This window comes from Sapajus apella, unplaced genomic scaffold (assembly GCF_009761245.1).
Source record: "Sapajus apella isolate SASKATOON/1434 unplaced genomic scaffold, GSC_monkey_1.0 scaffold20, whole genome shotgun sequence".
In the NCBI taxonomy this organism is placed as follows: Eukaryota; Metazoa; Chordata; class Mammalia; order Primates; family Cebidae; genus Sapajus; species Sapajus apella.
In genome coordinates, this window is record NW_022436960.1 from 28,393,936 (window position 1) to 28,406,465 (window position 12,530).

The 12,530-nt window shown below is 50.8% G+C and overlaps 1 protein-coding gene across 7 annotated transcripts in view; it reads left to right on the forward strand.

Annotated features, from left to right (window-relative positions):
* Positions 1-12,530, forward strand: part of LTBP2 (latent transforming growth factor beta binding protein 2) — a 117,282-nt gene that overhangs the window by 64,695 nt on the left and 40,057 nt on the right. For all 7 annotated transcript variants that reach the window (XM_032287870.1, XM_032287869.1, XM_032287866.1 and 4 more), the window contains exon 8: positions 853-955. In XM_032287870.1, the coding sequence (XP_032143761.1) occupies positions 853-955 (103 nt within the window). The remainder of the gene's footprint in view (positions 1-852; positions 956-12,530) is intronic.

A 12,530-nucleotide genomic window follows, 5' to 3' on the forward strand; every position in this document is an offset into this window, starting at 1 on the left:
AAAAGGACCCAAGGAAGTCCCCCTCTGGAGGAGCTGTCACCAGCATCCTCAGGTGAAGGCAGCCTAGAGTTTTGATTCTATGACCCCTGGCACATGGACCAGTGGGCTGTTAGGATCTGGCCAGGAGCTTTGTAACCAGTTGAGACCACAGTTGGGGTCACAGAGGTGTGAAATTAGCAAATGGAGGTTAACCCCAAAGCCCTGGTGGTACAAAGATGAGAGATACCCCATTCCCCCCAGAGCCATCCTCAGCTCATAATGGGAAATCGGGAAAGCTTCTCTGAGGCCAGCCACCCAAAAATAGGGGTTAGACCACACCCAGTATGGTTTTTCTTGGCATTGCCAGGAAACCCCTTAGTTTCCAGAAACCCCTTCTGAGGTTAGGGAACTGGAGGAGGTGGGACAGGCAAGGGGCAAATACCCTGAATTCTCAGATCATCCCTGGCCTCTCAGCTTGGGGTGTCCCTGAGCCTGGGGCTCTGCTCACAAGGAAGGCCCACACTGTGGGTGACCCTGGGGTTCCCTGGAAGTCAACAGAGGAAGCTATTCCTTTAGGACCTTTGTCTGTGGCTGGGGCCATGGAGGGTGGTGGTTTGCAGCCCTATACATCTCGTGTCTAGGGATATCCCATTCACACACAGTTTCAGGTCTGCGAGAGTGCACAGCAGTCCTCTCTGCCTCCTTCTGGGATATGGGCTGACCCCCTTCTCCCCTTCTTTGGCTGGGGACATCCTCAGGCAGAATGTGGGGAGTGAGTTCTGTGTCCTACGCTTTCCCGGAACATCTGTGCACAGCCTGGGAGGGAACAGGGGGTGGTCAGGTGTTCACAGGTGGCCATGGCCTCTCTTCCAGTGTGCCAACCCTCTGCTGGAGCTGACTACCCAAGAGGACTGCTGTGGCAGTGTGGGAGCCTTCTGGGGAGTGACTTTGTGTGCCCCATGCCCACCCAGACCAGGTGAGTGCTGGGGGCCAAGGTCAAGAGTTGTGGGGGAAGCCCTTCCAGGGCCTGGCCTCTGCTGCCAGGGTTTTCCCTCCAGGGTATCAGAGTCCAGGCCAGTAGAACAGGCTGGTAAACTGCAGACTTCCCAGACCCGCATTGAAGGCGTTTCTGGCTGGCACTGAGGCTCCTGGCAGCCCTCTGCTGGTACAGCCTGGCCTGCCGGCTCCATCTGATTGCCTGCAAGGGCCTGCTCCCTCTTGCAGAGATTCTTGCTCAGATTTGAGGGATTTCATTCAGTGCTCCTCTGCATACCCCTGCCCAGATGCCAGGGCCCCAGAGTTCTTGATTCGGTGACCCAGTGTTTTCCTTATTCTCTCCCTGGTGGGGCCCCAGGCCTCCTCTTTACCTCCTTAGCTCCTGTTCTAGCCTCCCTCTCTTTGAATTAGGGTTGAACGTCTATCCTAGATGCCCTCATCCTTGGGATATGGGAACCATAGCTCCTTGCCCTCTTTTGGATGATGGGAAAAACCTAACATGTGTTCATTCATTCATTCCTCCATTCATTCAAAAAATACTCACTGGGTGCCTTGTATGTGCCAAGGCCTGAGATTTCAGGAGTGAGTGAATGCCTGTTCATGATGCTCTCCCGAGACTTAGTCATACAGTTGGGAGGAGGGTGACCGGATGCCTGTGCCTGAGTGTGGCTTCTGCTTACTTGGTCTGTCTTCTCCCCTCAGGCCTCTTCCTGGGCCTGGGCTTGAGCCTGGTGTGTATTTCTTTTGCCTGTCAGCAGTCAGCTTGGTCCATCAGCTTTGTCTTGTTGTTTTGTTTCTTGTTTTTTTTTCTACTTCAGTTTTCTGTGGAAGGTCCATCAGCTTTGACAGGGGACTGGACAGGAGCCCAAAGGTGGGAGGGGCACGGCTGTTCCTCACATCAGACTCAGCTGTGAAGCAGTGACTATATTTTCCAAACTAAAAATAAGTGTAGATGGTTTCACAGTGTGATAGAACTTTTGGCAAAGTAGCAAAGGGTAGCATTCAGCTCCCAGGCTCAAATGCCTAACACATGTAGGTAACCAGTACCAGCTCTTCCTGATAACCTCTCTCCGTGTCAGTGTCCTGATCTGTAAAATGAAGATAGTAACAGTGCCAGCCTTGTAGGCTGCTGTAGAGATTAAATGAAACGATGCACGTGCCTAGCATTAGGTCAATAAACTGGCTATTACTGTCATTATCATTATTGTTATTAGAAAGTATGCCTCAAGAAAGGGAAAATAGAAGGGACCCACTGCCCTACCAGGAGATGTGCATCAAGCTGACCAGGTCTCCCCTGTAGACTGGAGATGTTTTTGCCACTTTTCTTCTTTCCTTGTTTTCTTTTCTCTTTCCCATCAGGCGTTGAACCCTTGAAACTTCTGTATCCCACATTCTAATCAGTCGACAAATATTTACATTGACCAAGCCCCCATGTGAAGTGGCCATACTGTGTAGGCCCAGGACAGACAGTGGAGAAGGCAGTAAAAACCACACTTTCCTCTCCAAGCTTACAATTTAGTGAGGAGTCACAGATGGCTGGTGGGCATCAGAAATGAAGAGGTTTGAGCAGTGTCTGGTCAAGTGCTGAGTGCTGGGCAAACACAGGCAGTGGAACCCAGGCCCCTCATAGGTCCAGTAGCACCTTTGTGCAAATTAGAAAAACCTGCCCTTCCATTCATTCAGAATCATCTTCGTTAATATGCCAATCTAGGATGCCAATTATTACCTTAGAGGTGGTGCTTTTGTGCAGTGCACAACCTGCACATCTTTACGCTATGGGATGGGGGCCCTAGCTAAAGCCAGTGGATCAGGGAAAGCTTCTCAGAGGAGATGATATCCAGAATGAGATTTGAAGAATAATTAGGGGTAGGACAAGTTAAGGAGCGGGGAAGAGTTTAACAACTCAAGGAAATTGCATATGCAGGTAAGACCAAGAGAGTGAGCAACATTTTCTGGAGCACAGTGTGGCTCTTGCTGAACCCTGCTCGGCCCTGGCCCTCCTGTAGAAAGGCAGGCATGTCAAAAGGGTTAGGGGCCAGGGCTTCCAAGTCCCTGGTCTGGGCAGGTTCTGATTCCCAAGAGCTGGCTCATTCCGACAAGTGGGTGGGGGTCTCTCCCCCTTTACTCCATCAGCCCTCTGAGGAGCATGCAGTACCCGCTGCACTGACCGAGGTGCTGACCTGCCCTGGGACCTCCTGACCCAGTGGGGCTGTCCTATGAAGGAGCTGGCTTTTCTAGGTTGTGGGAGCAGTGAGGTTTCATCCAAGTGGCAATTCAGGAGCAGCCTTAGAATTTTCTTCTCCAGCTCAGTGTGGTGGCTCATGCCTGTAATCCCAGTACTTTGAGAGGCCGAGGTGAGTGGATCATGAGGCCACAAGTTTAAGACCAGCCTGGCCAAGACGGTGAAACCCCGGCTCTACTGAAAAATACAAAAATTAGCCGGGCATGGTGGCGCGCACCTGTAGTCCCAGCTACTCAGGAGGCTGAGGCAAGTGAACCCGGGAGGTGGAGGTTGCAGTGAGCCTAGACCATGCCACTGCTCTCCAGCCTAGACAACAGAGCAAGACTCTGTCTCAAAAAAATAAATAAACAAATAAAATAAGTTTCCCCTCCTCGTCTCGGGGCTCAGAAACTGTCACAGTGTTGCCTCTGGAGTCTGAGAAATAATGAAGGGGAAGGGCAGGCTGAGCTGCCAACAGCCGGGGTGTAAAGTAATGCAGTGTGCACTGAGGAACAGGCTTTCAGAAGGGCCTTCCCCAGAACCTCGCTTCATTGCTGGGATCCTCCTCACAGCTGAAGTCTATGCCCCTCCTGGAGCCTGGGCAAGGCTTCAGGACTAAGGGGTGCTCGATTAGGCCACCAAGCATGATCCTGAGCTCTTGAGATGTAGCCCCCTAGGTGGGGTGTCAGCAGTCAGGGTGCTACAGGGTCCTGGGGTCAGTATCTCCTCTCTAATTCACTAAGCCAATCTGACAGTGATGCTAGTGAAAATGAAAATAGAGCCACTCTGGATTCTTCATTTATACGTCACATCTGCCGCTCATAGGATTGGAGCAGAGAGTGGGAACACAGGGCCTGCCTGTCCTGAGCTCTAGAACCCATCAGGGAGGCAGAGATGCAGGCTGTAGGTCCAGGCCAGGGCCGGCTGCTGCCAGTGGAGGATTCTGGGCATATTCCCCTCAATCAGGGCTGACAGGCACAACAACCACATCCCCAGATCTTGGAAGCACTTCTGAGAGTGGGGGAGCCCTCCCCTGGAAGGGTGGGGAGAAGAAAAGACCAGAGTCTATACCGAAGCGGCTACCTGCCCGCCCACTTGCTCCACTCCTGGTCCTATCTGTGTGCCAGCCTCGAGAGCTCAGCCCACCTGATGCCCAAGGACCGTGTTCCAAATATAGCTGATGAGCTCAGTTCAGACAAGGCTGGAGCCCAGTGGCGGTGGGCATGGGGGCAGAGCTCTGTGGATCAGGTGGGTGCAGAACACCAATCATACCCCTCCCCCAACACACCCAATGCTCAGCCCTTGCCCTCACTCCGCCCCATCCCAGATGGTGGCCTCCCCACTGTGTTCAGAACATCTCAGCACGCTGGGCACCAGGGCACAGTCCCTGGAATGTCAAGCATCCCAGCACACTGAGCAAGAAATAACAAAGACAGGGGCAACATAAACACTGAAAATACATGAAAGTGCAGCTGGGCATTGTATAGAGAAGGGACAAGACGTTGGGGAGCCTTGTTTGCGTTGACAGAGTGCCAGGCACCTTGCTTCATGCCTGAGCCTGGGGCTGGGGTGGGCACGTTTCTTTAAGTGCGCATGACAAGGAAGCTTCTGTACAAGAAGCAGAGGAGGAAAAGACAAACTGCCAGGGCAGGTTGGGGGAAGGTTGGCAAGACAGGTGGGACTTCTGGGTCCTAGATCATGCCTGGCCCCAGTGGCTTTGCCTCTCTGAGCCCCTATTTCTCCTCTGATAAAATAGGATTCTGCTTCTTGGGGGAAGCCTTTGTCATCTGCAATGAGGTGTTCTAGCGAATCAGGTGGCAATGGGAGTGATAGGGTGAGCAGCCTGGAAGTGGCTTCATGGTTTCCCTTCAGTCACCTTTTGGCTTTGAGGCTCTGTGCTGGGCTGTCGAAGAAGTTCCCAGCAGAATCCCGCTATTCCTGACGTGGAAAAGGACTGCCTTAAAGTCTTAGTTGCAAGGCATAGGCAAATCCCTTTTTTTTTCCAGAATGTCACAGAGCTTGTCCATGGAGAGCTGGCCCATGAGTCAGTCTTGACCAGCCCACAGTTCCCCTCTGCTCCCTTCACTCAGAGTCCTAGAGGCCATGTGTACCTAGCTGAGCTCCCAGGACTTAGCCTGAGCCATGTCTTCCTGACCCCTTGTGATTTATCAAAGGGTCCCAGCTCACAGCCTCTTCAATCCTCCTGCCAGAGTCTGGAGAACACACAGCTCTCAAAAGCCACTTTGATTGAGGCCACATTTTTGAGTTTTCATCTGAGAAAGGCAGACATCTGGGTTGACTGGAAAGTTGGCCGCTGCCCCATCTGGCTTGGCGCTGGCTGTGTCAACCCCAAGGCCCCTTTGCTGGGACAGGCGGGCTGGCACATGGCTTGGGGCCTGCAATGGTGGGCTCCAGCTGTTGGCCGCGAGATTGTCTTGCCATTTGCCTGGGGTGGGATGCGTTCACCTCAAACCAGGGCCCCCGGTATCTCCAGGGAGAGCGGATTCTCTTGCTCTGCCTTTTCAAGGAATTCTGCACCTTTCTCTCTCAAACCAAGAATAGCCGCCGGTTCCTGAACGTTCACACTGCACTGGGCCCTTCACCTGTTCTGTCCCACTGATTTTTTACAACCGCCTGCAAGCCCAGGATTTTTAACCCCATTTGACAGATGAGGCAAATGGAGCTCCGAGAAGGCTGGGGAACTTGTCCAAGGTCCCACAACTAGGGCAAGCAGAGCCGAGAATCTAGCCACAGTGTGTCTGATTCCCAGCTGAGCGAGATCTCCCTAATCATTCTGGGGAGACCTGAGCCTCCCTGAAGGAAACAAAGATGAGGGTGCGAGACTGGAATTCCGCAGCAAAGAGGATGGGTTTCGTGAGTTACTTGTGTAATGTCTGTCAAGAAGGTTCGGGTTGGATAGAGGGGCAGGTTAGCAGCATGGAGCCCCGCCCTGAGTTAAAGAGGAAGAACTGCCCTAGGGCGGAGAGTGTGAGAACCTCGTGTGGTTCTCGAGAGAAATACCCAGTGTGTGAGGTTTCTGGTAAGCAGAGTTCGACTTGACACTGATCATGAAGGACGCTTATTAAAAGCGGCAGGTGCCCAGTAATAAAATGGGTTGTGCCTAGAAGTAGTGGGCTCTAGGTCACAGGGAGAATGTCAGCCAAGAACAGGTTTTTCATAGGAGTTGACAAAGAAAATTAATTTTTGAGGGAATGGGGGTTTTTAGGGCAGGTCACAGAAACACCATTATCATCACCCTCGTCGTCATTCACAACCATTTATTCAGAGCGCTTACAAGTGCCAGGCACCGTGCTACATGCTTTCTCATTTTCTTGCATTCTAACATTTCTAGATGTTGGGTGCTATTATCTCCATTTTACAGAAGAGAAAATTGGGCCTGAAACCCCAGGCCTGTCTGACTCCAGACCCCTACTTCCAGCCACTCTGTTAACAGCCTCTCTGTGTTGCTTCTTGCGCCGGACACAAGCATTTGCTGAACTAGAGGACCCCGGCTTGGGGAACAGCTGTTCTGGGGTGGGGCTCCTGTTCTCTGGGATTCTGGATGAAATGCACAGTCTCCTACCCTAAGGAAATGGGATTTTCAGAATTCCAGTTGTCGGCTGAAAAGGCAGTGTCTCTTTGGCTCAGAGATGTCCTGAGAGCTTCTTCCAAGGGACTTGAATCCTGCTGGGAATTGTGCCTTGGGCTTAAGTGACCCCCCTCCCTACCCAGCAGGGGTGGGTGTCACTGACATGTGGCATCTCTGGCCTGGAGAGCAGAGGAAGGGCTGGGGTGGGGGTGGCTAGGTGGCACCTGCCTGAGCCAAGGGTCCGACCAGACCCCTTTCCACCTCACTATTTGTGGTAACTTTGGTTCTGTTTCGCTCTGAGGAGGCAGTCAGAGGCCATCCTTGGGCAGAATGTCCGTAATCACTGGGGGTCCCACTGGTCCTTCACCAAGGAGGGAAATCTGAATAATGGACATCATGAGAATTCTGAAAATGGGACAAGCATTGTGCTCAGAGTTGTACATGCTTATTTTGTGTTCATAGTAACCCCATGAAAAGGGACTTGTCATCTCCATTTGACTGAAAAGAAAACCCAGGCTCAGAGAGGTTGTGTAGCTTGTCCAAATTCACCCAGCTAGTTAAAGCCAATGGGCCAGCATGCTATCCTTGAGATTGTGTGGAAGGAAAGGAGGGAGAAAGGGAGGGAGGGAGGGAGGAAGGGAGGGAAAGAGGGAAGGAGGGAGGGAGGGAAGGAGGGAAGGAAGGCAGGCAGGCAGGCATGTTCTATAGGGACTATGCCAGGCATCCTGTGAGGTTCAGTCTGACGTTCATTGTTTCAGCAAACCTAATCCTCACACTGACTCCACAAACTGAATTTTTGTCCCCACTTCTACAGACGAAAAAATTCAGGCTGAAGGAGGTTAAGAAATGTGCCCAGGTATACATGTATTCATCTGAGGTTTGCAAATCAGGGGGCCAAGGCTCCCGCTTGTTCCCACATCCCTGTGGCACTGAGCTTGGCCTCACCAGGCGTGCAGGTATCTGTCCCTGGGCAGAGGGGCTGTGCAGTGGGGACCCTTCCCGTCCCCTGCTGCAGGCACCTGTCATCGCAGACTTGTCCACAGCCCTGTGGCCAGACATGTCTTCACCTTTTCCACAGCTCTACTCGTGGAGTCAGTGCCAAAACTGTCTCGAGAAATTAGTTTGCCTTTACTGAGGCCTCCTTGGGAGTCCCAGCAGCTGAGGGGGAGAATTAGCAGGGCAGGGGCAGGCGGTGGGGTTACTATGAACACGAAATAAGCATGCACAACTCTGAGCACAATGCTTGTTCCATTTTCGGAATTCTCATGATGTCCATTATGCAGCCAGGGCCCATCTGCTGCTTTCTCCCATCTGTGAGCAACTGAGGCCCAGCAGAGGGTGGACAGGACCAAGGCCAATGACCAGTAGACCATGTGTCCCAATGTCCTTACCAGGAAGTTTCCCCACATCCGCCTTGCATGCTTTGTGGGTATTTGTGACAGGAACTCCTGGAGTTCAGGTCAGCCTCCACTGACTCTCGGCAGCTGCTTTGGCTTTCCCAGGTCTAAGAGTCCCAGTGGCAAGGACACCACAGCCCTGTGAGGTCTCCTTGAAGCATCCGTGGGACTTATGGCTTAGCCACTCTCTCTCCCCAGAGCTCACACATTCTCTTCTTTCTACTCTCTGACCCCTTACCCCTTGTGATAGCCTTGATCTGGCTGAGGAGCTATGAGGGGTAGGACGGGCTCTACGCCGTCTCCTTTGTCAATCCTGCCCGGCACTTTGGTTATGCACATTGTGGAGCACTTACCAGGCATCTGATTCGTTCTTCTGACCTCCTTCTGAGTAACCCTACTTTTTTGGTTTTTTCTTATTCCCTCTCCTGATCCCATCATTAAAAATAGGGTAGAGGTTTCCTAGGAAGGGTGTTAGATTTTCTACTAGGCAGGTACCTCCGCTGCACCCTAGGGATGTCTGCCTGGACACCTCAAAGGCTTTTCACGAATTTACTTATTTATTTGGAGGCAGTAGGGAGAATGGTTCAGAATTTCTCCTCTGGAGCCAGACTGCCTGAGTTCATAATCCCAGCTCTATCCACCAGCTGGGTGACCTTGGGTTTGTTTCATGTCCTCATCCATTTTATGGATGAACCTCAGTTTGCTCATCCGTAAAATGGGAATAATATTAGTAAGACTCTCCATGGGCTGTTATGAGGATTAGCTAAGTGAATTCATGTAAAGCCTTTAAAATAGGGCCTGACCCATAGTAAGTGCCCTTTGAGTGTTTGCTCTTTATTTGTTCCTCTTTTGGTTGAGTGCCCACACAGGTCTAGGTGTCGTGCTTGGCACTAGAGACCTAGCAGTGATGAAGAAGACAAGGTCCTTGTCCTCATGTAGCTTACACTTTGTGGAGAGATGGCAAAGTCAGCAGGCAGCCACGACACGCCATGAACTGAGTTTTTCAGCTCAAAAGTTAGTGCTGTGACTCAGGCAGGCCTACGTGTGTTGGGAGCATGACAAGAAGGACACCTGGTGTGGGTGACAGGGACAGTGACAGGTACCACCTGCCTTCACCTGTCACAAAGCTCACTGGCTGCTGAATGCTCACCCTGAGCCACATGGCCGTCTAAACTTCCACCTTCTCCCAAGGAGGTTTAACCTGAATTATTTATGTATTTTTAAGACAGGGTCTCATTCTGTTACCCAGCATGGAATGCAGAGGCATGATCTTGACTAACTGCAACCTCCACCTCTCAGGCTCAAAGAATTTCTCCCACCTCAGCCTCCTGAGTAGCTGGGACCACAGGCTGATGCCACTGCACCCGGCTGACTTTTTGTATTTTTGGTAGAGACAGGGTTTTGCCATGTTGCCCAGGCTGATCTTGAGTTTCAGAGATCAGGCGATTCACTCGCCTCAGCCTCCCAAGTGCTGGGATTATAGGCATGAGCCACTGCGCCTGGCCTTAACCTGATTTTTTGGATTCAATGCTGTACTTGGCCTTACAGAAACTGGGAACTAGCCGCTTGTAGACTGCCTCTGGGAGCCATGAGGAGGGGCACTGAGGGCCCTGGTTTAGGGGTGGAGGTTGCTGGCAAAAATGGAAGTTTCCCCACAGACAGTGGCTTGGCATTTATTTCTCTCTAGAAACCGGCATTCATGAAGAGTTGCCCACGCAACACACTCCCTTCAGGCCAGCAAGGGGCCAGGTCCCCCTTATTAAGGAAGAGACCACTTTATGTAAAAAGCATATACGTGTATCCAGAATAATGGGTGGACCCAGCTCCTCTCAGCTTGACTCATTCCTCCAGTTCTCAGTTTTCCGCAGGTGCCGGCAGCTGGTTCCACTCTTGCTTCCTGCTCCAATCGAAGCTCTCTGCTGCTCCCCTTCTGATCATTAAAGAAGCAGGGGCCTCTGGTTAATTTCTTTCTCTCTCTCTCTCTTTGAGACAGGATTGTCTCAAAGACAATCACAGCTTACTGCAGTCATGACCTCCCAGGCTCAAGAGATCCTCCTGCCTCAGCCCCCAGAGTAGATGGGACCACAGGCACAAACCACCATGCCTGGTTAATATTTGTAATTTTTTTTTTTTTAGAGATGGGGTTTTGCCATGTTGCCCAGGCTGGTCTTGAACTCCTGGACTCAAGCAATACTCCTGCCTCGGTCTCCCAAAGTGTTGGGATTATAGGTGTGAGCCACCATGCCCAGCAATATTTCTCCCTCCTGACATCTAGAGAGGTGATATCATCCTGGCCTGCTGGCTCACCAGCTCTTCCTGATCTCTCTCTCTCCCTCTCTCTCTCTCTCTTTCTCTCTCTCTCCCCCTCCCTCCCTCCCTCCCTCCTGGCATGCTGGCTCACCCAGCTCTTCCTGATCTCTCTGTCTCTCTTAGAGATGCACAGTGGAAGGCAGGGGAAAGGATGTAGCCTTCACAGCTAGAGGCCTGCTTTCCACCCTGCCTCTGCTCCAGCAACTTTGTTACCTGGGTCAGTTACCCCTCACTGAGTCTTGCTTTCCTAATCTGTAAAATGGGGGTGATGGTCCCTGCCTTAGGGAGTAATTGTTGTGAGAAAGAGACAGGACCCTATGCACGCATGGCCTTGCAGCTCTAAAGCACTGGACAAGCGTGTACTTGGTCTCTTTCCTCGGCCCTCTGGCAGCAGCCTAGCAGCTTTTTTTTCCTACTTTCTGCTCCTTGTAATGTTCACGGGCAACGTCTAATCAGCCTGCCTTCTGAACTTCTCCAGGTGACTTCTCTTTCTTCCCTCCTCTCTGGCCTCAGTTTATCCTACCAGGCCCCATGCCAGGGATGTGCACATTTCCCAGCCTCACTCCCATCTTTCCATTTCCTTCTCAGCGTGTTCAGAATCCCCGTGTGTCCCCACAAGAGCAGCCTTCTGAGCTGGACCCTGGCTCCTCTGTGGAACGTGCAAACCCGGAGCAGGCCAGTCCCGGCAGGAAAACATTTTTGAACTGTGGTTTACATTTTTTAACCTTAAAAAAGTTAAGCATTACTAATTTATGTCCTCACTTGGTCTTTCCCTCTGTCAGGCTGTCACATGTCATGCTTGGCACACAGTGTGTCCTCAGGGAAGAGTGGGGCTTCCAAGAAAATGTGGCACCTCCTTCTATTTGTCTTTGGCATATTACAGCACAGTGCAGTTTACAGTGCTCTGTTTACTGGATGTTTTAGTTATGTGATCTGGTGTTAACTAAGCCACACTAAATGGAGAGGTGACTCTTACAAGTTCCTATAAAGAAATTCTGGATACAAAATAATACTAGTCCATTGATCATAAGCAATCATTAAAAACTGCAATGCTGACACTTCTCAGGGGGTCTCACTGTGCCATCAGCCATATTACAAGGTAAAAATAGTGACAGCCTATCAGATGTGACCCCCAAGTACTCCAGGATCCAAATGATCAAAAAGACTCTATGAAATATAAATTGATATCACCATTACTAATAACAAACCTTACGCTAAGTGTGTAAGTGCCCAGAGAGAGCAGCTAATGGTGAAATAAAAGCTACCTTGATCAGGAAAACATTTTAAACCACTAAGACACTCAAATTTTGCTGTACGATTGGACAAAAGTATAGGTATCTCTACCATGCCTCTTGGTATTTGCAAGAATTCATTTCAACAATAAAAGTGTATGAGGGACTGGGTGCAGTGGCTTACACCTGTAATCTCAGCACTTTGGGAGGCCGAGGCAGGCAGATCACCTGAGGTCAGGAGTTTGAAACCAGCCTGGCCAACATGGCAAAACCCCATCTCTAGTAAATATACGAAAGCATGGTGGCGGGTGCCTGTAATCCCAGCCACTTGGGAGGCTGAGGCAGGAGAATCACTTGAACCCAGGAGGTGGAGGCTGCAGTGAGCCGAGATCATGCCACTGCATTCCAGCCTGTGTGACAGCAAGACTCTGTCTCAAAAATATATATATAACTTTTTTTGTAAACCACTAAAGGATGAACCACTGAACATATATTCTCAACAGTAAATGACTTCCTGGATGACAATAAGCTTTAGCAAACAATTCTGTCAGTGTAGCTGCTGGTATGACGACTGGGAGAAAAAGGAATTGGGATAGGTAACAGAGATAGAGGGTGCTGTCTGTGCAGCATTCAGAGACAAGCTATTGCCACAAAGGAGTTAAAGCTAGAAGAAGGCAAATTGCTATAGGAAACTATCATGCAGCTAGCTTTATAGAGCAAGACCTTTGAAATATCATGGTATCTTTATGGAACTTTGTATGGAATAAGGTCTGTGGCAATTGCTCATACCTGCTTAGAATTGCTGG